At 40.4% G+C, this 27,869-nt stretch overlaps 1 protein-coding gene across 1 annotated transcript; it reads right to left on the bottom strand.

Moving 5' to 3' along the window:
• Window positions 1-1,328: 1,328 nt before the first annotated feature.
• LOC311492951 (GTPase IMAP family member 2-like) lies at window positions 1,329-16,390 on the bottom strand. Its single transcript, XM_084551408.1, has 3 exons — window positions 16,379-16,390; window positions 2,357-2,413; window positions 1,329-2,098 (listed from the first exon to the last, which is right to left on the bottom strand). Exons 2-3 carry the CDS (start codon window positions 2,394-2,396, stop codon window positions 1,557-1,559), a joined length of 582 nt encoding a protein of 193 aa, XP_084407534.1. The 5' UTR covers window positions 2,397-2,413; window positions 16,379-16,390; the 3' UTR covers window positions 1,329-1,556.
• Between the last annotated feature and the right edge of the window lie 11,479 nt (window positions 16,391-27,869).

The following is a 27,869-nucleotide window of genomic DNA, read 5'->3' as shown; positions in this document are numbered from 1 at the left end:
GAAATCATTCTGTGACTGAGTCTCATCAGAAGATTTGAACCTTTGAAATCTGGACACACTGAGCTGAAGAAGTTTCTCCTTAAAGTTCAGGAACAGTGAGCAGCTTTTCTCTCTCTCTGTCTCAGTAATGACATTCAAACTCTTCCTGATAGAAACACTACACACATTATTGTCTAATTATTTGGAGGAGGCAGCTGGAGCTGATCAAGTGTCCAGTGACACATTTCAGACATGAACCAGAAACGTGGAGGAGTCAATAAAAACCACTGTCCACAGTTAATGGAGTCAAATACCAGCAGACCTGAAACAGGAGATGTTAGAGCTCCACCTGCAGGACACATCAAACCTGCATCAAGTCATGATTTAAATCCACATGAACATGAATCCAACATATTGTAGTGAATGGATGAATGGAGGCAGAAGATGTCATCTTTCAGTCAGAAATGCACACATTCAGTAACACACAGGAGCTCTGTCAAGCTGGACACCGGTTCACTCACAGCACTCGACTATCCTGGACCTGGGGCCTCATGTACGAAGACTTGCGTGGATTTCCTTCTAAATCGTGGCGTAAACTCAGATTTAGAAGCATTTAGAAGCACATTTCCTTACATCCCAATCGAGCGTACCTGACCCCTCCCTGTCCACACCCCTTTTAGGTATGCAAATCATATTTGAATTGACCCTGCACCTGAGATTCCCCTCTCTGCGCGATCAGAAAACGAAAACATCGGAATGAATAAGACGGAACGAAGAAGAACTTCACAGAAAGTGAATTGGAGACGCTACTCACTGGAGTGGAGATGCTCAAAAATGTCCTCTTTGGCACGCTGCCACAATGTTTACTTGCATTTGCGCATCACGTATGATCTGCACACTGATTGCGATGGTTCTTTTATATCAATGTGTGTGCAGTCCATAGCTCTGATTACAGTCAGAAAACCGTCTCTTGCTGCAAATTGCTCTTTAATGTTGACCTGTTCAGATGCATTGTATGGGAATCTGATATACCTGGCTGACATGAGGATAACTCCATCCCACACTGCTGGCATGGCTCTGCTCAGGGTCGACTGGCACAGTCCCGATCGGTCGGCCAGCTCCCTCTGGAATGCCCCGGTTGCGAGGAACCCCATGTGGTCAGTTTCCCGGCATCACCTCTAAGTGTCGCCAAAGGATCAATATCTGTAGAATCCAGCGTACGCCAACCACGTCGTTGGCGTAGGCACGTACAAAGTTCCCAGACATTTCACTCTTGATACAACTGAACTTTTCCATGACCGAGTACGTACATAACGTTTTTGTACGCACGCCTTTATAATGATGTTAAAGAACATATTAATCACATAGACAGTTAAATCAAGTAGTGTTGTACACCTTACTGCATAATGTACACGTACAGCAGCAGTCATATTAAATTGCAAATTATACGATTTAAATTAGGTAAAAACTTTCCCGCAGATGTCACTTCTATAAATCTTTCCACGTCACTCAGTTTGTCTTAGGATCTTTGACACACACACACGCACACACACTCACACACAGCATATTGACAATGATTAATGTTTCAGATGCTTTCCATCGTTCTCCTTCACAATCTGTTCAAACCTTGTTAACAGCTCTTCAAGTTCCTTCCGCCACAAAACTCTGTCTCTACACATCTTGATCATGTCTTTTATTGGTGGATGTTGTCGATACTCTTCCATGAAGCCTGGCTGCTCCTCTCTGGGTGTTGATATCAGAACCAGTGAATGATGAAATGATCGATCACTGAAGAGTTCCAGGACTCTGCAGAGTCTCTGTCTGTGTTCCTCAATGAAGTCTTCAGGCTGTAGAACCAGCAGGAACACATGAGGTCCAGGAGCAGAGAGTCTCTCACAGGTTCTTACATGTTCTCCAAGTTCATCTTCAGAGATGTTGGAGAGCAGCAGATCTGGGGTGTTGATGAGAACTATTACTTTGTCTTTAATGAGTCCACTGACTCTCAGACAACGGTCTGGTTCTTCCTCAGTGTTGAACTTGTTCTCTCCCAGGATGAAGTTTCCCACTGAACTCCTCTCAGAGCAGCTGTTCCCCAGAAGAACAACCCTCAGCTCAGACACTGAAAAGAAAAACAGTGAATGATAAAACACAGTAACACAGAGAATCCACAGTGAAACACTAGAACTGGATTAACAATGAGTGAGGAGGTGGTCATTCTCTAAGAGGACATTTTGATCTGAAACTCATCATTTCATCCTGAACCTGCAAAGATGTTGAAATAAATAAAGAGTAAATGTGAATCTAGAGCCTAGAAAAGCTGTAATCCTACATGTTAATGTGACCAAGAGGATTTCTGACTCAGTTCACTTTGACTTACTGGTAGGTGGCAGGAATTCAAGGCTGCTGCTGAGCTTCATAGGTGGGTCATGGAAGTCTGCAGGGAGAGAGAACATGTAGATGCACTGACTGATGTATTGATGTGTGAGTTTTTTTTTTTATTACTTTATTGCAATATTTTGTCTACATATACAGCAACTTCACTTACTTCCCCTTTTACATTGCATTTTTTTTTTGTTTTTTAAACATAAGGCAACAGAAAAGAGACAACAAAAAACTGAAAATTAGAGGGAGGAGGTAAAAATAAAAAGTGCGTGACAAACAGGAAAAAAAAATAGAATGGTTAAAGGGAGGGGGAATTTGTTATATGGGTGTGTGTGTGTGTGTGTGTGTGTGTGTGTGCGTGGGTGTGTGTGTGTGTGGGTGTGGGTGTGTGTGTGTGTATGCGTGTGTGTGCGTGTGTGTGCGTGGGTGTGCGTGCGTGTGCGTGTGTGGTTGCACTTGTTGTTGAGTATTTATTGGGGTATTTGTTATTGGCTATTTATGTGTATATGAGTATGTATGTGTGTGTGCATGAGAGCGGTGTATTTAAGTCTACAAGAATATCATGACTGCATCCTGTGTGAAGTATTACATATTTATTGAGGGAATATCATGACTGCATATAAACATGTCCTGTGTGAAATGCGACCTATCTGTTGACTGATTTGTATCATCTTATATTATTAAAATAGTTTGTTATTTTATATATCATTTTATCCGGGTATAACTTTTGCCATTTACCGAGTTGGTTCCTAACTTTAAAAGTAAGTTTTTCCATCTCTAAAATATTTTCTATTGTGTTATGCCACTTACAAAGATCTGGGGGCTTTGCTTCTTTCCAACCCCTTGTTATCTGTTTTATTGCGGATATACGTAGTATATTAAATATTTTTTATGTTTAGGTTCAATTTTCTTAGCCAAGTCCATCCCTAGTAAGTTCTCTATTGTTAGGATCTGTTGTAAGTCAAAAATATATTTAATTGCTTTACCAAATTCCTCCCAAATTTTTTCTAAAACTGGACATAAAAAGAAGATATGACTATAATCTGCGTTTTGCTCTCCACAGCTTCTCCAACACCTAGTCCCTAGTTGTGTGAATTTACTACATTTATCAGGTGTAAGAAAAAATCTGTGCTGTAACTTCCAAGCAAATTCATTCCAATATTTTGAATGTGTTATTGCCATATTCTCTTTTACTGAATCTATCCAATTTTCCCTTGTAATATCAATGTTTAACTCTTTTTCCCATTTTTCTTTAACTTCAGCCTTTACACAAGTTAGTTTTTGTAAGATTTTGTAGATTTTTGAAAGCTTCCCCATACCTGTATTCCTATTATGGATTAAATATTGTACCAACTCATTTTCTGTTATTTCCACTAAGTTTTCCTTAACATAACTTCTTACCTGTAGGTATTTAAAAAAGTGTCTTTTATCTAAGTCATATCTGGAGGCTATATTTTCGTATGTATCTACTGTGTGTTTTTTCATAACTTGTGCAAATGATATCAATCCCTTCTTGGCCCAGCCCTCTAAGAATTGGTCCATTCTGTTTGGTAGGAAGTCTGGGTCGTGTGCCATTTCTCTGAGATGTACATAGTCAGTCTTTATTCTTAGTTTTTTACAAATTTGTTTCCAAGTTCTTATAGTATTCAGAATGCAAAAATTGTTCCCTGTGTGAAGTTTTTGGGTCTTAGTCCCTAAGAAAGGTAAGGTCCCTAAAGATACAGTTGTCAGTTCTCTTTCTATATTATTCCACTTAGTTTCTACTACATTGTTCATCCATATCATTATTGTTTGAATTTGTGTTGCATAAAAGTAATTTTGTAGGTCTGGTACACCTAACCCCCCTTCTTCCCTTTGTTGAGTTAAGAATTTTAACTTGATTCTATGTTTTCTGTAACTCCAAATAAAATTAGAAATCATTTTGTTCCAAACTTTAAACTGGGATTCTAGGAGTACCAGCGGTAGTGTCTGAAATAGAAATAAAAATCATGGAAGGACCATCATTTTAATCATTTCTACCCTTCCCAACATTCCTTCTGGAATTATTCTCCATCGATTCAGATCTTGCCTTACTTTATGCTCCAATACACCATAGTTATTGTCGTACAGATCATTCAGATTCTTACTTATGTGAATACCCAGATATTTGATCTTCTGTTTATATTTAAAGTTATAGCAGTCTTTTACCTCTTGGCTAATGTCTCTCCCAATTATTAAGGCTTCACATTTATTTTCATTTAACTTATATCCTGAAAATTTACTATATTCTTGAATTATTTTCTTTAACTCTGGCACTGTTTCTTTTGGTTCTGCTAAATAAACTATAATATCGCCCGCATATAACGCTAATTTGTGTATGTCTTTTCCTATGTGTATACCTTTAATATCTGCATTTTGTCTTATTGCTACTGCTAGCACCTCAGTGTATATTGCAAATAGGAGTGGAGAGAGTGGATCTCCTTGCCTAGTACCTCTTTGTATTTTAATGTTTCTTGATAAAGTACCATTTGTTTTTACTCTAGAGGTTGGATTACTATATATTGCTTTTAACCATAAGCAGAACGTTTTATCTAAGCCAATTTTATTGAAAACGTCAAACATAAAAGGCCAGCTAACTAAATCAAATGCCTTTTCTGCATCTAATGTAATTAAACCAATATCCTTATTTTGCCTTTGGGAATAATCAATTATATTTAAGGTCCTTCTGATATTATCCCCCAGTAGTCTTCCAGGTATAAATCCACATTGATCCACATTTACAATATCCACAATAATATTTTTTAACCTGTTTGCTAATATGGCTGATATAATTTTATGGTCTGTATTAAGTAGTGATATGGGCCTGTATGAGGGACACCTTGTGGCATCCTTCCCCTCTTTATGTATAAGTGTTATTATAGATGACGCCCATGTCTGTGCCCATCTCCCTGTATGTAGTGCGTGATTGTATGCTTCAGTTAGTAGGGGGGTTAATTCATTTTTAAATGTTTTATAAAATTCATTCGTAAAGCCGTCGTCCCCTGGAGTTTTCCCTATTTTCAAGTCTTGAATTGTTTACTTATTTCCTCTGTTGTAATTTCTTTAATCAATTTCATGTTATTCTCTTCTGTTAGCTTTGGTATGTTTAGGTTCCTCAGATAACTTTGAATGGACTCTATATTTTCACTTACCTCATTTCTATATAATTCTTCATAATAGTTGGCAAATTCCTCTGCAATCTGTTCTTTATCAGTAATTAATTTATCATGCTTTATTTTTAGTTTTGTAATATATACTCTTTTCATTTGTTTTTTTAATTTAAACGCCAAGGTTTTTAAAAACTTTGGGCCACCATCGTAGTTTTCTTGGTCCGTGAACTTCATTAATTTTTCAATTTCTTGTGTCCGTAGTCTATCCAGTTTAAGACGTTTTTCCTTTAGTTTTATTTTGTCTTCATTACTATTTGTCTTACTATGTCTAGTTTCTATCCTCTTTATTTCTTCAATTAACCATTTCTGTTGTGCTTCCCTTGCTCTTTTTTTAGCAGATGAGTATGAAATTATGTGGCCTCTAACAACAGCTTTAGCTCCTTCCCATAGCAGAATCGGATCTGTATCCTCTCTATCATTAATCTCAACATAATCTTTTATCACCTTTTTAATTTTATCAATGAATTCTGCATCTTGTAACAATGAGTTATTTAATCTCCACAATGTTTTGCCTTTGTTAGGGTTTAGTATTATTGTTAATGCCACAGCTGCATGATCGGACATGTTTATTGAGCTGATCGTACATCTTTTAACAAGTGTTATATTGTTTTTAAACATAAAGAAATAGTTCAACCTGTTGTATACTGAATGCCTTCCTGAAAAGCATGTGTACTCTTTTTTGCCTGGATGAAGTGCTCTCCACACGTCTACCAGACCCACCTCTGAGCTAAATTTTCTCAGTAGACTTGCATTTTTCTCTGCTCTATGTTTTTTAATACTAGACGAGTCTAATTTTGGGTCCATAACTAGGTTGTAATGTCCTGCCAGTGCCATTATTAATACTCCCTTACTTTTTGTTGTTAAAAGCTCTGTCAGGTGTGACATCAATTCTATTCCTGTGTCTGGAGGGTAGTATACATTCAAAATAGAAAACTCTGTACCTTCTATGTTACCAACAACCAAAACATATCTACCTTCTTTATCAATAACACAGTTTTCTAATTCAAAGCCAACATGAGATTTAATTATTATCGCCACACCTTTCTGACTAGAATTATGTGAGCTAAAATAAACTTGACCTTTAGTTTTTGTTTTAAGTTTTTCATGTTCTTGTTTTTGTAGATGAGTTTCTTGCAAACAAATTATATCTCCCTTATCCTTTTCCATCTGCAATAAGATTTTTTCCCTCTTTACTCGATTATTTAACCCATTCACATTTAATGATAGTATATTTAGGTCACACATTAAACAATAAACAGGGGGTATTTTTGCTTAATCAAAACCATATGCTGTTCACAGATCCTCAAATATATTAAACTAATTATTTTCCATTGTAGTATGAATAATGTATGCATGGATGTTATATGTCTGTATGTGTAAGCAATTACCAGAAACTTAGCGGGTTGGGTGAATAGGTTGGAATAAGGAAAAATCATGCACAAAAATAAAAATAAAAATAAATTGAAAAACATAAAAAGTGAACCAAAAATAAAAACAAAGTTACAGGTTCCAAAAATGTCATTATATTCAACCATCCTCTCTAAATGGTTGTTTTGGCGTACCTATAGTCGCCTCAAAAAAAAAAAAAAAAACAGGCCTATATCAAATTACCCAATTTCTTCATTGGCAGGGATACTACAGTGCCTTTCACCCTCTCCATATTAATCAATATCTATTTATTAACAGAAATTTCTATAGTTAAATCAACTAAGAAAAAGAGGCAGTCCCCCCCCCCCCCCCCCCCCACACACACACACACACACACAGACAGACGGACACATACCCCACTGTACACACTAACCCACACCCACACGCCTTCACCCATTTGTATACACTTTCACAACCACCTGCATACACTCTTCATCCCACCATCCCTTACACCCTTGCTTCCAACCTCCCCTGCCCCCTCATCCCCTTTCACTTTTATACACTCTCACCCACACACACACAGACACTCACACATCCTCTCATCCCCTTATCACTCCTACCTATACCCCTTAACCCTCCCTCATACAATGTACCAAAACATGTCTATTCTGCTAATCTTCCCAATGCCCCCCACCCCCCGCTCTCTCCCATACAACCCTGTTTCATTCATACGTTTATTCAAACACTCACATACACATATACACTCTTTTGACACCCTCCGTCACTTACACATACATCCAGCCCCCCCACTCCAACCCCCTTTCCCCTTGTCGCCTTTCGCACTTATACCATATACCCACACACACGTACAAGTCCAAGCACACACACCCACGCACCCACACACATGCCCACCCACGCATCCTTCATCCCACTGTCCCTCACATCCATACATCCAACCCCCTCTCACCCCTTTCACATTCCCTCCTATTCATCCATGCATGTCCATACAGTTCCCATTCCCCTTTCCCCTCACCAACCTACCAACCCCATATCAATCCAAACATTCGCCCATACACACACATACTGTTCACTTTCAATCACACTCACACATTCATCTCTCCACATGCATATAGTCAAAACCAGAGCTAAATCTAAAGACAAAGGCAGAAAGAGCGAGAGAGAGAGAGAGAGAAGATAACGAAAGACTTCCAATCAGCAGCAGTGTCCTCTTTTATCTCTGCTATACATCTTTTTTTTTTTTTTTCAAAGATCCTTCAGGTAGAGTAATTTAGTCCTTTATCTAATTTTTGGATTTATCCATCAGTTGTCGGTGACCATGAAAATAATGTTCCGCTATTTAATCTTAAACAAAATCCCAATCCGACACAGCAACAACGCCAGTTCGTTAATATGCCTACACGCAATTTCTCCCGTAGCGCGCTCCTAATCTTCGGCTGGCTTGTAAAGGCCTCTCTGTTGTAAATCCTTTTGGGCCTGCTCCGCATTTCTGTAGATTGTTGTAGTTCCATGCGAATTGAACACTTACAGTTTCGCTGGAGCCAGGATATGTGATTTGAGATGCAGCTTTTTTAATTGCTCCCGTAGAGGTCTATATCCCGCTCGCTGTTGTTTCACCTTTGTGGTAAAATCATGGTCCAAATATATACGTGTGTTATTGAAGAGGATCTCCTTCTTGGCCCAGGCAGCTTTAAGCACTTTTATCTTTCCATTGTAGTTTGCGAAGTTAACAATTACTGGTCTTAAGAATCCTTCCTTTCATTGACCAATTCTGTGTGCCCGAGCGATTGGAGGTTCATTTTCAATGCACAAGACGTCTCTGCATAGTTTTTGAATGAACATAATCATGTCATCACCTTCAATGTTTTCCGCAATATTATATATGCAAATGTTATTTTGTCTAGATCTGTTTTCAATATAGTCCATTTGTTCACCCATCTCGTCAATACGGGTTTGTAAGCATTTGAATTCTTTTGGATATTTAGAAGTTTCATCTTCTTGTTCACTCACCCTGGACTCTAGTTCCGAAGTTCTCTTCGTCAGGGCCTCTACATCTTGTCGTAAGGCCGCGGTTTGTTGCATTATTTTCTTGATATCTCTTTCCGTTTCATTTCTGAAAGCTCTGAATTCCGTTCTAAAGTCTTGAATTTCCCCAGCGAGGGCTTCCTTTAAATCCGCAATGAGTTGTTTTATTTCACCGGCGTCTACCATTGTTGATGACGTCGATTCGATTTCTTGTTGCTTTCCTCTCCTGCTTCTTGTTTTTGGTTTTGAGGACAAAACCAACCAAACCAACTGCATATTTCTTTGTTTTCTAAATGTAGCTTTAGTTGCTTATTTTAAACGCATTGTAGGGTTTGAGATCACAGTGTATCACTCTGCCAACGCCATTAATCACCTGACCGGAACCGGCTGCACGCTTGACGTACGTATATTCATGACGTGTGAGTTGATGTTTCAGCTTGTAGTCATCTCTCTGGATTCTGTGTGTCTTTCTAACTTCTTGCTTTCATCCACTTCCAAAGCTGTGTTCAGTGACTTAGTTCTAAATTAAAGTGAGAGTGAAATACAACTGTGGAAAGAGTGAATTGCTGTGGATCCTGATGCTGTTGCTCTGGTGTCTTATATTTGGGTGTTGACGTCTTGGAATGAGGAATCACACATGACATTTTAAAGTGAAACAGCTGCTGCTCTGCTCTTCCATCCAGCAGTTACTAAATGGTTCCTGTCTCACCTGAACCATCCATGACTAACCTCCAATGGACTTTCATTTAGCTCAGCACTGATATGAGGAGGATTTAAGGTGGACTGAAGAGAATCTGTCAGTCATTATCAAGTGAAACTTTCTAACTCACCAGTCAACTTGGAAACATTTCAAGAAAATGTGACTTATTGTCTACAAACTGCTGGAATTCTACATTTTCATAGAAGATTTAGAAGACACTTCACTTTTACTTACTGGGAGGTGATGGCTCCTCCTAGCGTCACGTGAGTAAGCGTATTGCGTCATTTCCTGCTTCTGCACCGAGTGGTATTGCTGTTTACAGACTGTTAGCTTCGCTCAAACTCCAAAAAAACGTACTGTTTATTGCGGGGAATTCTTACGTATCTTCAACCACCTGTCCTCTATAGCTACTTTTTGAACCACACACACTCTCTCTTCTAATCAACTTTGTCTGCTAACGTTAGCGATTTAACCATGGTCTCCCTCTGCTTCCCCTTCTCTCTCCTGCATCTTGTGCCACATGTTTAGTTACTCCTCTGCCTCCTTTAGTCATAATGATATGTGTAACAAATGTATTTCATTCGTAGCACTGGAGGCGAAGCTTTCCGAATTGGAAGCACGGTTCCGCACCATTGAAAACCAACCAGCAGCTAGCCAGGGCCCTGTAGCCGGTGCGGACCGACCAAGAGTAGCTCCTGTTAGCATAGCTCCAGTTAGCTGTCCCCCGACAGCTCCCGAGCAGCCGGGAAACCAGGGCGGCTGGGTGACGGTTCGAAGGAAGCATAGTCCCACAAGGCCCGTGGATCACCACCAAACCCTTCACGTCTCCAACCGATATTCCCCACTCAGCGACACACCCGCTGAGAAACCAACTCTGGTGATTGGCGACTCTATTTTGCGGAACGTGAAGATAGAGAAACCAGCAACCATAGTTAGATGCATTCCAGGGGCCAGAGCGGGCGACACTGAATCTTACCTCAAACTGCTGGCTAAGGCTAAGGTTAAATACAGTAAAATTGTTATTCACGTCGGCAGTAACGACACCCGGTTACGTCAATCGGAGGTCACAAAACTTAATGTGGAATCGGTGTGTAAGTTTGCTAAAACTATGTCGGACTCCGTAGTTTTCTCTGGTCCCCTGCCCAACCTGACCAATGATGACATGTTTAGTCACACGTCGTCATTCCATCGCTGGTTATCTAGGTGGTGTCCAGCAAACAACGTGGCTTTCATTGACAATTGGCACACTTTCTGGGGAAAGCCTAGTCTGATTAGGCGAGATGGCATCCACCCCACTTTAGCGGGTGCTGCTCTCATCTCTAGGAATATGGCCGATTTTATTAACCCCCCGAAACCATGACAACCCAGAGTTCAGACCAGGACGCGGAGTTGTAGTCTTACACACTTCTCTGCCGCTTCTCTAGGACTGTCTCACACCCTAAACTCTATCAACTCTATAGATGTTCTGTCTGCTCCCAGATTATTTAAACCAAAAAATAACAAAAGAGGAGTTTATCATAGGAACCTTATTCAAATCAGAACAAGTTCATTGGTAGAACAGAAGAATAGGAAAATTAAATGTGGTCTTTTAAATGTCAGATCTCTCTCATCCAAATCTCTTTTAGTGAATGATCTGATAACTGATCATCAGATTGATCTATTTAGTTTGACTGAAACATGGCTACAGGATGATGAATATGTTAGTTTAAATGAGTCTACTCCACCCAGTCATAGTAATTATCATATTCCTAGAAGCACAGGTAGAGGAGGAGGAGTGGCAGCAATCTTCCACTCTGATTTATCTATTAATCCTAGACCTAAGGAGAGCTTTAATTCATTTGAAAGTCTTACTCTCAGTCTTCCCCATCCAGACCAGAAAATACAAAAACCAATTCTTTTTGTTGTGGTGTATCGCCCACCTGCTCCTTACTCTGAAATTTTAGCAGAAGTTTTTGAGTTTTTATGTGATTTAGTTCTTAGAACAGATAAAGTCATTATAGTAGGTGACTTTAACATCCATGTTGATGTTGTCAGTGACAGCCTTAGCTCCTCATTTTCATCATTATTAGATTCAATTGGCTTTTCTCAGAATGTAAATGGATCAACTCACAGTTTTAATCACACCTTAGATCTTGTCCTAACATATGGCATAGAAACTGAAGGTTTAACAGTATTTACTCATAACCCTCTTTTGTCTGATCATTTCCTCATAACTTTTGAATTTACAATAATGGATTACACAGGAACTGAAAAGACATCTCATTACAGTAGATGTTTATCTGATGATGCTGTAACTAGATATAAAGAATTAATTCCTTCTTTATTTACCCCAGTGCCATGTGTCATGTGACAGAAACCACAATTTAACTCCTGCACTAATAGATTATTTTGTCGATGGCACTGCAGCATCGATTAGTTCAACTCTAAACTTAGTCGCTCCTCTGAAAAAGAAGGTTATAAATAGGAGGAGGCTAGCTCCGTGGTATAATTCACAGTTGCGCTGTTTAAAACAGGCAGTCCGAAAGCTAGAAAGAATTTGGCATTCCACTAATTCTGAAGAAGCTCGCATAGCCTGGAAAGATAGCTTAACAACTTATAAAAAAGCTCTCAGTAGTATTAGAACAGCATATTATTCATCATTAATAGAAGAAAATAAGAACAACCCCAGATTTCTTTTCAGCTCTGTAGCCAGGCTGACAAAGAGCCCCAACTCTGTTGAGCCATCTATTCCTTTAGCCCTCAGTAGTAATGACTTCATCATCATCATAAAATTGTTGGCATTAGAGAAAATATTCAAGGCATCCCTCCAACAGCTGTCAAAGATGTAAGTACAGTGACATTAGAAACTTTTGTAAGACCTTATCAATATCTGGAATCCTTCTCCCCAGTAGATCTTCTTGAGCTCTCTTCAACAATTACAGCATCTAAACCATCAACCTGTCTTCTAGATCCAATCCCAACTAAATTGCTCAAAGAAGTTTTTCCATTAATTAACACCTCCATATTGAACCAGATAAATTTATCTTTATTAACAGGATATGTGCCTCAGTCTTTTAAGATTGCTGTAATTAAGCCCTTACTCAAGAAAGCCACTCTAGATCCAGATGTTTTAGCCAACTATAGACCAATCTCCAACCTTCCTTTTATTTCCAAAATTCTAGAAAAAGTTGTTGCTAATCAGTTGTGTGACCACTTAAACAAGAATGGTCTGTTTGAAGAGTTTCAGTCAGGTTTTAGAGTTCATCATAGTACAGAAGCAGCTTTGGTTAAAGTTACCAATGATCTCCTCATGGCTTCAGACAGTGGACTTGTCTCTATACTTGTTCTGCTAGATCTTAGTGCTGCATTTGACACTATTGATCATAATATTTTACTACAGAGACTTGAAAGTGAGATCAAGATTAAAGGACCTGCATTAGACTGGTTTGAATCCTATCTATCTGACAGATTCCAGTTTGTTCATGTCAATAATGATTCCTCTACTTATACAAAAGTAAGTCACGGAGTTCCTCAGGGTTCTGTGCTAGGACCAATACTCTTCACGTTATACATGTTGCCATTAGGCAAGATTATTAGAAAACATGGCATAAACTTTCATTGCTATGCAGATGATACCCAGCTATATTTATCCATGAAACCAGATGAAACTAATCAGTTGGTTAAACTCCAAGCATGCCTTAAAGACATAAAGGCTTGGATGGCCTGTAATTTCCTACTCTTAAACTCAGACAAAACAGAAGTTATTGTATTCGGTCCTAAGCATCTCAGAGATTCATTATCTAATCACGTGGTGTCTTTGGATGGCATTACCTTGGCTTCCAGTACTACTGTAAAAAACCTTGGTGTTATATTTGATGAGGATATGTCCTTTAAATGTCACATAAAGCAAGTGACCAGGACTGCCTTCTTTCACCTGCGTAATATTGTCAAAATTAGGAACATCCTGTCTCAGAGTGATGCTGAAAAACTAGCCCTTAGGAAAAAGTAGTATACTTGAAGTTTATTTTATTAAGTATACTTGAGTATAAGTATAAGTATAGTAAGTATACTACAGACCATGTACTTGTAGTGTACTAGAAAGTATACTAATTTAATACTTCTTCCGGCTAAATTGGAACGTTTTAAGTATATAAAAGTATACTTTAAGTTTACTTATAAAAGTATACTTTAAGTATACTTTTATGAACTAAAAAAATGTAAATTATCTCTACTTCCGGGTTATGGGACCTATCTTTCGAAAAAATATGAACGGCAGTCTATGGCGAAAGATAAATTATTAAAGATACTTTTATGAACTAAAATGTAATTTATCTTTCGCCATAGACTGCCGTTCATATTTTTTCGAAAGATAGGTCCCATAACCCGGAAGTAGAGGGGGCGGGACTTCGGCTCTCTATAGTAACGAAGTAGATGTACTTCATTATACTACTTAAGTAGTTGTTTTGAGGATCTGTACTTTACTTGAGTTTTTTTTTATCAGGACTTTTACTTTGACTCTACTACATTTAATAAATATACTTTTACTCTGTTACTGTGACGTTTTCCACCTCGTTACTCGTTACAAATTAAAATAGAAATCTAATTAATCACTGAAGGATTATCTGGAATGGGCGTGTCCCAGAGGACGAGAGGAACAACGTACGGTACTCTGACGAGGTTTAGAGGTCAGGACGGGATGCATGGGGCAGCTGACATCAACATGGCTACCTCAGCAGTTAACACTGATGAGGAAGACATGGAAGACGTTACCACACTGACAGCATGTCCTTCAGTAGAAGACGACAGTCACCCATGACTAGGAGACAGGAGGAACTTTACTGTGTTCTCAGGCAGACACTTGATTCACTCTACAGGTGTCTTTTAGTTTTTATTTTATCATACCACATCTATTTCATTCACCTGAAAGTGAAATAAAGAGAACAAGGGGAGAACCATTCTTGGTTGGTTTGCTTCTTTTTATGCGTACTAGGGCTGGGGGTAAACGATTATTTATTAAATGATTAATCGGGCGATTATTTTATCGATTAGTCGACTAATCTAACAACTATTGGACGATTAATCTAACGATTACTTTTCTGTTGCTTGATTAATGAAACACATTCTCTTATTCAGATTCAGAAAATTATATTTGCCCCCGGGGGGGCAATGTAAGTGTGCAGTTAATTAAATCTTTAATGAAATCTGTACCAATGAACTGAAGGTCCATAATTGTATGCGGCCCGCAAGATAATATTTTCGATGTATCAGAACTGACCCGCAGGTATTTTGCGTGCGTCAAGCAGGAACGTCAATCAGCTCCTCCTCCCAACTTGTCAGTCTCAAGGTTGCCTTGGCAACCGCTCAGCATATCGGTACGGCAGCGCGGCGCTCTTAAGTTCATACGGTGGACCAATAATACTAAAATATGTTAACGGAGATTCTGACACAAAGACGTAGTAACGATGTACCGGTGACCAACGTCACTGTCTTTGTAACCAGTTAGCAGACAACGGGCTAAATCTGTTAGCTAACTTGGTAGCACACACTGCTAACAGAAAACTACTATAAATGACAACATCACTGCAGCAGCTAAACACCAGGTTGCTGTTTCGTCCTCCATTCTGAAATGTTTTGGTATCCCACGTGTGTGTGGCGAAGCGTCGATGCAGAAATATGACGTCGACGAAATTTTGAAGTCGATTCGTCGACGTCATCGACGCGTCGCTACAGGCCTAATGCGTACTATAAAAATACTTTGTACTTTACTTGTACTTATGATACTTGAGTATATTTTTTCACAAGATACTTTTGATACTTAAGTACATTTAATGTGAGCTACTTTAAGACTTTTACTCAAATGATTGTGATTGTGATTGTGATGAGTGACTTTAACTTTTACCAAAGTCATTTTCAGTGATGGTATTTGTACTTTTACTTAGTTGTTTTTTTCAAGTACTTTATACACCTCTGAGAAAAACACACTCACAGGAAAACAAACGTCTGTGAGGGACGCACTCAAAAAACTCACTGAGGTTACAAGGTACACGAAAAAAGCTCCACAACGTACAGCTCATTCTAGTCGGTAATCACCATCTCCTGGGTGAGTGAGATGCAGATCATTTAAATCAGCTGAGGCCCCTGAACAGCCAATCATCACTGGACACTGCATCTGAACAAAGATCCTCTAAGGCTGATGTCTCACTCTTGAACAGAAATGACTTAGTATGAGCAGCACACAGCTGTTGGTAACAATAGGCCACAAGTAATGAAGAAAAGAGGAAGAGGAGAAAAAGCTGAGTGTCTGTAACAGACTGCCACCAGTACAGCACCATCTGTAGATGGACATAACCTGACTCATCCAGTACAGAGACTAATATCAGCTATGTGTTGGATGAGATTAGAGTCAGCAGACATCAATCAAACATTCATCCATATACTGATCTGATCTGTTTAAGGTGGAGCTGAACCCTGATTCATTTTAGATTGAGAGAGTGGATGAGAACAACTGGACAAGACAACAGTTACTGACTGAAAACCATGCTGCGCACTTGTACTTTTTGTAGTCTTGTCGTAGAAGGGAAAGATTGCAAAAAGAGAATCTGTCAGTCATTATCAAGTGAAACTTTCTAACTCACCAGTCAACTTGGAAACATTTCAAGAAAATGTGACTTATTGTCTACAAACTGCTGGAATTCTACATGTTCATAGAAGATTTAGGAGACACTTGACTTTTACTTACTGGGAGGTGATGGTGTTGGTGGAGTTGCTCCTGTAGAGAAAGATAAAGTAGAATGAATGATTGATTGATTGATTGATTGATTGATTGATTGATTGATTGATTGATTGATGTGAAGTGTGTAATCAGTGTGATAGTCAGAACTAAACATCCTGTGATTGTTGGTGTCCACAAGCAGCTCAATAACTGATTTACTTCATCTGTGTCAACATCTAGCAGCTCCACCTTAAGTCTCATGACCTGTACAGATATATTATTGACCTCAAGCATGCAGTGTTGTCAGACACTTTCATTTAGTTCAGCTTGATGACAAACTAACACTGATACAAGGCAGATTAATGAGGAGGAAGGAGGTCACTGAGGATTTAAACTTGGACTGAGGAGATCAACGTACTGGGAGGTGGTTTTCTTGGTGGTTCAGAGCTGCTGCTCTGATTGCTGGCTGCTGATCCTGTAGAGATATAGAAAAAGAAATATTCTCTCATTCACATTGCTTGTAACGTTGTCAGAGTGACGTGTTAACAACAGTCACACTTCTAACTTAGATGTTGGGGAAGTGTTTTTATTCCATGAACATCAGTCAGTGTCCTGTGGTCGACTGTGGAAGGACAGATGAGGTGTCTTCCCAGGTTTGAATTAGTCCTGGACACTACTCAACTGTCTGCAGTTTGATGAACATCATGTGGACAAGACAGAAGACTACTGGGACAATGTTTAGTGGACAGATGAGACCAAAGTAGAATAGTTTGGTTTAAATGAGATGAAACAACACTGCATCATTCCAGCATCAGAACCTCATCCCTCCATCAAACATGGGGGTGCTAATGTCCTGGTTTGGGCCTGTTCTGCTGCATCTGGACCAGGACGGCTTGTCAGGATGATTCAGGAGATACATGTCTACATGTCGGTCTGAGGTCTTGACATTCTTAGACAAGTCTACATGACCAATGTGGAAGTTTTAGAGACTGAAGACAAATGAGGCAGGAATGTTACTAAAAATGACATACACATGTAATAAAACTTTAAAGATACAGTTTAACAGAATCTGAATTTTGAAAATCAGTTCTGTCCTGGTCTGATTTGTGTTTGATATGAAGTCCTGATCAGAGCTCACAGAACAGATTTAAAGGAACAGTATGTAAGAAATGTATTTCAATTAATCATAAAATGGCCCTGATATGTCACTAGACATGAAGAAATCATGTTCTTTTCAAATACTTATATCACTGACAACAGTGGTCCGGCCAGGATATTGTCATTTAAAAGTGAGAGTTGCAGCCCTCAACTGATGTTATTGTTGTCATGTTGTGTTTTGGTCTGAGGCTCCACCCTCCACCTATCTACCAATCACCAAGTCAGTAGAGTTTCGTCATCCGGGTTGCCAGCTCTGCTCTAGTTACCACAGCTGCAGCTACGAACGTGTCGGATAAAACATGTATAACGTTACGAAACCTAAAAGACCTCGTTATGAATCCGAACTACGTCGTGACAAAGTCCGAAATAAAACCAGGATTTGTAGGAGATGCCTTCGAAAGATGGAGACGGCTGAAAACGGAGAAGAATTTGAAGACAGACGCCAACGTTGCTAATTTTCTCCTGGCTAACTTACTTGTACATAATGTAAATGGACATTTCAAATATTCACGACAGTCGAACAAAGTTATGCATGTTCGTGCAAAGTAACGTTACGTTAGCGCATACAGAGGAGGTGGGTCATCGAATTGAAAAGGTAAGGAATTGTTTGGGAAATAAAAACGGCGAGTCGTCATTGCTAACATTAGCAATGCATTATGAGCCCGTTTCTCTGTCATTATGCTCAAACACCGAGGAAAACAACATTAGCACGTCGATTATTGCAATGTGAAACGTAATTGAGATGTATTGAGTAGCCTAACGTTACCTCGCTAACCTGGCAACCTGGAGTCGGGGGGAGGTTGGAGGGGATACACCGTACTACAGTATTTTGAAAGTGATTGCAGTACCAGTTTTGGCCACAATCTTACATACTGTTCCTTTAAGTTAATATATAATCAGTGTCACAACTCACTGAAAAGGACAGTGATAGAGGACAGAGATAGAGGACAGAGTTAGAAGACAGTGATAGAGGACAGAGTTAGAGGACAGTGAAAGAGGGCAGCAGAAGACTGAAGATTGAAAAGCAGCAGTGCTTGGAGCACATGAGCTGGAGCCAGAAGAACATCATCAGAAGATCAGTCGGTTAAAGAAACAGGAGGATCAAAGTTGTGTTGAATTTGTTCATGATTGTGTTTGATTGTTGGTGTTCATCGACGTAGAGACATCAGTGATTTTGATTTTGCACGACTTAAGCAGTTGGTCTTCATGGAGGACTTTAAAATACTGTCTCCCAGAGAGGGTGCAACACATTTGAATGAACAGAAAGATCAGACGTTAATGAAAGATCTGAACTGAACCTAAATCTTCCCAAGTTTGAAATTAGTCCTGGAAAACTTTATCTGAGCAGAGTGGAGGCAGCTGAGATAATTATATAAGACTGGAACTGGACATACTCTGACCAGAGTGAAATGGTCTATCATCATCATCATCATCATCATCATCATCATCATCATCATCATCATCATGTTAGTGAACTCACTTGATTCTGAGCCTCCCATATTGTCACCGTGGGTGAAGAACCTAAAAGAGAACATGGTGACATGTTAATGAATGGTCTGATATCAGCTGCTGGTGCCTTATGTTCCAGGAATAGATGAATAAATGTAGAAGTCAGACGTCCAACATAAAGATAGTGAAGTTACTGACTGATAAACAGCATCATGATAATATGAAGGAGTCAATGTTAGTCTCTGATCTCCTCCTCCAAACAGACAGTCCTCAGGTCTGGTTCTTAATGTTCCTTCACAACACCACATGATGGTGAGTGACTTCAATAGAACCAACATTCAGACTGAACGTCTGCTCTCATCAGGAAACCTCAGCTCTCATCTCTAGTCATTTCACACTGAAACATTTGGCCCAGCCTTTCAGACACATGTTAGACGTTAAACACTGAAATCAATCAATCAATACGACTAAATCATCTAATGTCACGTTTTCTAGCTCCTCTTCAAACTCCTCAAGTTTGTAAACTGAGAGTAGATTAGAACAGACAGTAGAACCTAAAGAGAGAACGGTGTGAACATGTTGTTTTGTTCCTCTTTGTATTCTGCATCATGTTCCATCAGTGAAGCCTCCATGAAAACACAACTAGAACATTCTCCATGTCCCCCTTATATCATACTGCTACTACTGCAGTTAAAGACAACAATACTAATGAGAACTACATCTTTCTCATTGATTCAGTCTAACACTGGATCTGTGATGTGTGCTGAGCTTCGTACCCAGTGAGCACAAACAAACCTGATTAAGACCAAAATGAAATGAGACTACTCAAAAACAAACCTTTCAATTTAAAACCAGATCTAAACATTGAGTAGTTAAACCTTTCTATTCTGACTGTTCCATCATTCATCACTTCCTGGTTTAACTGAAGGTCCAGTTTAGAGAAGTTATTAATCTTAGATCTACAATCTTCTATTTTTGGCATTCAGTCAGAAAAAGATGAAAATAAATGGAGTGCTGCCGTGAACCTGACTCAGTGTAGAAGAAGAGCAACAGCAGAACAAGCATGAACCTGTGGTTCTCACAAGTACTGGCTGCCTCACCTCCTTCTCTTTCAGTCTGCTTTAATGTCACATTTAATATGTTCCACATCCATGAAACACATCAGCCAGACCAGAGGTCTTCAACAGCTGCTACTGCAGGGGGGCGGGAAGTTTCCTCCACAAATGGAAATGTCTTTAAATCCACATGAACATGAATCCAACATATTGTAGTGAATGGATGAATGGAGGCAGAAGATGTCATCTTTCAGTCAGAAATGCACACATTCAGTAACACACAGGAGCTCTGTCAAGCTGGACACCGGTTCACTCACAGCACTAGACTATCCTGGACCCGTCCCTGCACACAAAGACCAGGACACGTCCCTGTCCAAAGCCACATGTTACATGCTGGCTCTGTCAGGTTCCCCATGATTGACTGACAGCCTGTTCAGTCCTCAGCTGACTAAGATCCAGACACAACATATTTCCTTCCAGATATTTCTGCTTCAAACACTGCAGCTCCTATCAACAGCAGCCAACTACTGAGGCCAGTATATTATTCTACCAAGTGGATGGACATTGTTATGAAAATGGATCGTTTAGTAACTCAACTAAAAGAGATAACAGGTATGTTTATGGATGACAGTGGCACTAATAGGCCATCACTCAGTCTAGTTTCCACATTTATATTTAACATGAAAACATCAATGTGAAGAGCTTAGTACTGAATGATATACGTCACTAGGCCCAGTTTAATATAAAACACTGTTTAATACTATATATACAGTAGGGGCTCCCTGATCCATCTCTCTATCAGTTTGGGGGTCCTTGGACTAAAACTGACTGGGATCATAGAGAAATGACATTATTAGCTCAGCCCAATGGAGCAATATTCTAACTGATGTGATTTTATCATTATTCCTTTCCTCTGTACATACACTCCATCCTCCCTGGTGTAGCAGACTGAGATCAGATGGATTCTCTCACATGAATCCTCTCAGCACATGTCAGAGTCAGATCACACTGAGCTCCTCATTTCCTGTTCTGAAATGGCGCCTCTTGTTCGAGGCCTAAAGTTTTACATCTTGTTCTAGTTCTAAAGTTTGACATGAACCTGCAGGAAGAGACAGATCCTCTGATTTCAGGGAGATTTCAGACATTGAACGCACCATCAGCCAGAAGCCCAGAAAGCAGTTCTTTAGACTGATACCACTGTGTTCTATTTAAATAAGGCCAGTAGAGCTGGTGTGATGCTGACAGACGGATCATATCACGAGTACAATTAATGATCCATCATGTCAGTGAGTGTCCTCATGTAGCTAGAGCATCATGTTTAACCCTCCACCACCACATCTACCACATACAAGACTTTTACTCACTTGAATCTTCCTCTTTAGTCCAGTTCAACCTTCACATCAAATTCTTGTTGCGACACAACCATTGAGAGAAAGTGAAACTAAAAAAAAAACAAAAAAACAGGAAGTCTCATGACTCCACCCAACAGGAAATTATTTTCTAGAGACAGCATCCTCTAACTTTACATGATGAAATAATAATAATAGATAAAATAAATATGTCTGACTGCAGAACATGAGAAATGAGATTTAGAGTAGATTTAAATGATGTGAAGAGACAAACAAAGCCATGCAGACAGATCTGAAAGGTCTTCTGAGTATAAATATCAGTGTCAGAGGAGATTTTAAAGAACGTTGATCGTCCTCAGTCATTTTCTTGAATTAAACGTTGGTTTATTATTTGAAACTGTGGAGCTCCTCTGGGCTGCTGTAACATGATCTGATAACATCATCTCTAGTATTAAACACAGAAGCAGCTCAACCATGAGGCGTCCTTTGTGGATCAGATAGGAGATCAGATCAGATAGACGTTTGGATCCTAAACAACCTGGAACATTATTGAATAGACATCAAACGACTTTAAACTCTGAGCTGCACTGACTTCACATCAGTCCAGTATGAAGTACATTGAATGAATGGTTGCTGAGAAAACTGGCACCAATGTCTCACATGCTTTAAATAGAGACATCACAAATACTATCAGTTCAGAAAAATAAAAAATAAAGAAATACGCTGCTAAATATAAAAGCTAAAACTAAAACTAAAACCAATGAGATGGTAGTTGATTTCTGGAGGTCGAGGTCCCACCTGCAGCCTGTAACCATCAGCAGGGAGTGTATAGAGGTGGTTCAGACCTAGAAGGACCAGGGTCTACATCTGGATCACAGACTGGACTGGTGGTCTAACATAGACTCAGTCTACAAACAGGGTCAGAGCCGTCTCTATGTCCTCAGGAGGCTAAGGTGGTTTAATATCTGCAGGAAGCTGCTGGACATGTTCTACCAGACTATCGTTGCCAGTGTCCTCTTCTACGCTGTGGTGTCCTGGGGAGACAGCACTAAGAAGAAGGACACCTCACAGCTGGACAAGCTGATCCAGAAGGAGGACTCTGAAATAAGTTGTCAAACTCTGAGAAATTGACCAATCTCTCAGGTCACTCTGGTCATCTTTCTGATGTGTAGCGTTCTGATCAGGTAAAGTTAACTGAGTCTAGTTAATCTGGTGTTTGTTCTTCACTTTAGAATTTCACAACATGTTTATTTGTTAAGAGTCCTATGACATGGTTCAAGTTATTATTCAAACCAAAGCACAGAGTCCAGGTAACATGTTCTCAGAACAGTTTCCCTCTGAGATCACAGCAGCTCATGTGAATGTGATGAGGTATTCTGGGTAAGCCTGGATGTCGTTGAAGATGACAAACATGGTTGGGTTGGTGGCGTCATCAGAGACGCTGTCATACAGGTCAGCAGCGTTGGTTGAGCTTTTAGAGGGAGGTGAGATCAAGCCTTGTCTTCCCTGGATAAAGTCTCCAACCAGAACCCTGGCCTGGTAGATGCGCTTGTGTCCGTTGGTGTCGGGTGTGGCGTAGCTTGGAGCTGAATAGACGGGGTCCACAGCAAAGTAAGAGCCATTGCCATACATCACACCTACAGGACAAACACACACACACACACATGGAGGAAGGCTGAGACTGACAGCACTGGATTTATTACTAACTAACTAAGGCCTGCATCATTCACAACCAGGAAATATCTGGAGAGGATAAAAGTGGGACGGCTGTGCAGAACCACTGCTGGAACAATTATTCACAGAGAAATAAAGAATCAAGTCAAATAATCAAATGAAAGTCATGCAATCAAAATCCTACGTAGGAAGAAGAAGGAAAGTAAAAGAAGCAAATGTTCCAAAACCATCAGTGAACCTAAATCAAAGAGCTCTGGACTGTCTCTCATCCATTTTATGTCTTATTAAAATCTGAATACTCAGTTCTTTGTGTCAGTAGCATTTCACTGGAGCTTCACATACAGATACAGGTTCTAAAACTGAGGGTCGGGGCCTCTCCTAAGGGTCACAAGATGAATCTAAGAGGGTCTGAGCTGATTGTTCAGAAATATTAAATATTGTTTTGTCTCTGAACATGATAAATACAGCACAGACATGACGCTGGATCCTGAAACTAGTTCTCTTGTGTTCATAGTTAAAGGTCCATCATGAATATAGGCTTAGAATGCAGACTCAACTCTAAACTGAAGCAGATGAACAAAGATGAAAAGGAAGAATTTAGGAAGTCCAGACATTTTGATTGACAGACTCCTATGTTCAGGGGTTCAAAGGTCACTGGATAAATTCACACAATCATAAATAAAAAGTTTGAATTCTTTATCAGACAATGACTGGCTGAACTCTGAAACCATGGACGAGGGTCTGGACTTTTATTAATGATGGGCACCTTGTGGTGAAGCCTTCGTATTTGCTCTCTCAAGTCTTCTCTTCTCCTGAGTCTTGGATAATAATACGCCAACCTCCTGGAGAGTGTTCTTCACTTGTCTGGAGGTTGTGAAGCTCTCTCTAGGGCTGCTCGATTTAGGAAGAAATGAGAATCACGATTTTTTTGGTCAAGATTGAAATCACGATTCTTCAAACGATTCTTTTTGAGTTTGAAAATAAAATGCATTTATTCAGCATTTCGGCAAAAAAAAACTCACTGTAATCCCCCCCCCCCGTTCAATTTGGGAGAGACCCAGAGGTGAACTGTCCCCCGCGCCCCCCTCCCCTTTCTCACGCACACCTTCTGTGCACGGCACCTTCTCAGCAGCAGGGGCGCCTGCAGCTACAGGGGGCGACAATTTGCCAGTTCCCCACACAGATATGACAGATAATAGAAAACCATGTAGCGGCGCAGATGTATTTGTTTATTTTATTTTTTTTCCAAGTGCTCCTGCCGCCCCCCTGTCATGAAAAAATGCCGCCCCAGATATCACACTGTAGCACGTTTTGCACATTATGTGGGCCTGTGCTTTGTCGGATTCTTCGAATCCGAAGTGTTGCCACACAAGAGAACTTGTTTTACCCTTTTTATCGACCAAACGGGACCGTCCTACCTCTGCCATCTCGCTCGCGCTGTTTTCTGAATAAGTGTGCAGGTCACCACGCACACACACACACAGAGCTCGTGGGGCCGCGTTGAATGCTCTGGGGGAGCAACTGAATTGCGCATGCGTGTCTCACAGACAACGGAAAACGGCAAAAGAATCGTTCCAACTCGATTTTTATTAATTTGGAGATCGTTTGAGCCAAGAATCGAAATCGTAATCAAAATTCGATTAATTGCACAGCCCTAGCTCTCTCGCTCTCGCTCTCGCTCTCTCTCTCTCTCGCTCTCTCTGTCTCTCTGTCTCTCTGTCTCTGTCTTGTGTTGACGCCCAGGTCTTTTTCTGTTGCAGAGCTCACCAGTGTGTCCTGAATGAACCAAACTGTTGATGTGTCTGCTCCTAATGTCCCTGTTTTGTTGCTGCAGCCCAAGGATGGACTGTTTGACCTGCATCCACCTTTGAACACATGTTGGCTTCACAGCAACACTTGAACTCAGCTCTAGAACTTTTACCTGCTTAACTGACTGATCAGATAATGACATGAAACAGCTTGAGAGTCAAGTGTGCAGTCACCTTTGGTCCCTTGAAAAACAGGGGCCACATATTGAAGACGTGTAATTCCTAAACCCTTCCTCCAGTCTAGATGTGAACAGCATCACATTACAGCTGAGAGTCTGCTCTTTAGGCCCATATTCATTCTAGAAGAGGAGCTTGAGTATGATCTTGTGTTGTTCAGTGTTGTGGTGCATGTGCAGTCAGCAGGCTTGTAGTGAGGCTGTGGGAGCCTTTGGTTACCGTGTTCTCCTGCGTAGCTGCGGTTGAAGCCTTGTTTGTTGATCAGATGGATGGCCTTGGAGCTGGTACCGTGAAACAGCAGCCTTTCATTGTTTGTGTGTTTGTTCTTCACCTCCATCTGTTTCTTCATCAGCTGGTAGCTCTGCCACAGTGTCGTATTCTGGACCCGTTCAATCTGCCAACGCAGTTCACACACATTATTCATCCCAACCACACAACTAGCGTCACTGTGACTTCTGGAAGTGGGACCTCTTTGTGGTTCAGCTGTTAAATGTACGTTAGTGATGGCTCCACATTCTGCTGCTTCCAGAGAGTTCACACTAGGATCTGATGCTTTAGGAGGGAGCTGAGACACAGGAATGATTCTTTAGGGTTATTCAACAGATACGATCAGAAAGTCAACATACACTGATGATGTCTGCAGCAAGGCCGGTCTTTTTAAGCTCCGCCTCCACATGCTTGTATTCCTTAGAGCCCAGAGTGACAGGAAACAGCTTCACTATGTCTCCTTTCATGTCGTCCCAATGTGAAGGCAAAGCAGCATCATCTGCAAAGATAAGAAGGTTTGTCTGAGGAGAAACTTCACTTTGTACAACCTGGATGTTGTGTTCATAGTTCACTCCACTCCACAAATCCCTGATTTATTGAAACTAAACCAGGAACTGAACTGAGTCTCATTACATTGATGGAAACACTTCTGAACACATGGACTCTGATTGGACCTGGAAATGAACTTGGAATCCTAGAGGAGCAGTTACTTTAGCACATCACAAATATTTAAAAACATATGATATGTCATTTGTTTAATCAGGTTCTCTTTGTCTACTTTCAGGACTTGTGTGAAAATCAGATGAAGAGTCGTTTTTATGCAGAAATGTCAAAGATTCTGATTGGTGCAAATACTTTTAAGGTAGCTGGATAGTTGAATCAAAGCTACTGGATACTGGATGTTGTGTTCATAGTTCAGGCTGCATCGTTTAAAGGTCTCTCCTGTATGAGACGCTTTAAAACTGTATAAAAGCAGAAGTATAGTGTTGCCATGGATACAGTGACTGACTCTGTGGATGTCTACAGCTGGAAAATGACTGTTAATAAAATCAGATGTGAAGGATGTGACTCCACAGTGAACAGAATGATGGTGAAGTCATTGACTCTAGAGCTGAATGTGTTCTGGATGATCTCTAACTCTCCCTTGTCTTCATCAGTGAGGGGACCCACAGGTAGGACCAGGATGAAGGCATGGACGCCCTCAGGATCACAGAGGGAGATACACCTGAATGATTCCTCCATCACTGCCTCCTGAGGTTTTCCATACAAGGGAAACCCGACGTCCACACACCTCTCCCTGATTCTGAACACACTCTGATGAGTTGGAGACTGAATGAAGCTCTGTCTGACCTAAAATGGCCTTGGCTGCTGAAGTCTTCCCTGATCCTCTCCTCCCACACAGAACCAGGTTTAAAGCTCGATTCCTGAGCTGAGACTTTGGTTTGATGGTCTCTTCAGTGAAGGTGAGGAAGGTTCCTCTGGTTTCATCAACAATCTTCTCAATCTGCTCCATCAGCTGTTTGTGACCATCTTGAAACATCTTGTACCGTCTCCCTCCACAGTCTCTAAGGAGTTCATGAACAGAGAGACTCCTCTGATCCTCACGTGTGATGACCACCATTGAATATTCAAAGACATCTGGTCCAAACAAACTCAGGATGAACTTCAGAGTTTCTCTTTCCTCCTCAGTGAAATCAGAAGGCTTCACTAACAGCAGCAGAACATTTGGTCCAGGAGGACAGAGACTCACACAGCTCTTCACTTCTCTTCTCATGTTCTTCTCAGACAGACTCAACATGTCTGGAGTTTTCACCACAGTCACTGATTTTCCTCTCCACTCTCCACAGGAGGCCACACAGTGTCTGGTTGGTGAAAGTCGATGGTGTTGAAAACCTTGATGTCCGATGATGAAGTTGCCAAGTTGTGTCTTCTTGTCTTCACTTTTCCCCAACAGGACAATCCTGAAAGCAGACGCTGTAAAATAACAGAGTTGTGGGACATGGTTGTGTTAATCCAGGAGAAAAGATGTCACCAAAATCTTTCTGCAAAGTCCTGATCAGCTCTGGTGGAGTCACTTACAGGGAGGTGGAGGGTTTTCCCCAGAGACTGAGCATTGAGGAGTGATTTGAGGAGAGCTGCCATGGATCCCTATGAAAACATGACAAGTCATTAATATGTAACTTGATCTTCTAGTTGAATGAAGGAGGATCTGTGCAAAGAACGTTCTCCCACGTTTTCTTGTCACAGTTCTTTCTGTACTCACCTGCAGCTTGAACAGCAGCTGTGATTGGAGTCTGTGTTTCCTCTCCATCTCCTGCTAGAGCAGCTGTTGTGTCCTCAAATGCTCCATAGCTCAGATGCTCTTCATGGTTCTTCTTTCCAGTTTGACTCAAGAGTGTTAACAGCTCTGAATGTTCAAGGTTCTCCTGCTTCAAGTATCTGCATCTACATCTTTCAATCATGTCTTTTAATTGAGGGTTTTCTGTGGAATGTTCCATCAACGTTAAACTCTCCTCTCTGGGTGTTGATATCAGAACCAGTGAATGATCAAAGGATTGTTCACCAAAGAGTTCCAGGACTC

The sequence above is a fragment of the Chelon labrosus genome (assembly GCF_963514085.1).
Source record: "Chelon labrosus genome assembly, chromosome: 9".
In the NCBI taxonomy this organism is placed as follows: Eukaryota; Metazoa; Chordata; class Actinopteri; order Mugiliformes; family Mugilidae; genus Chelon; species Chelon labrosus.
This window is presented reverse-complemented; position numbering and strand designations above follow the sequence as displayed.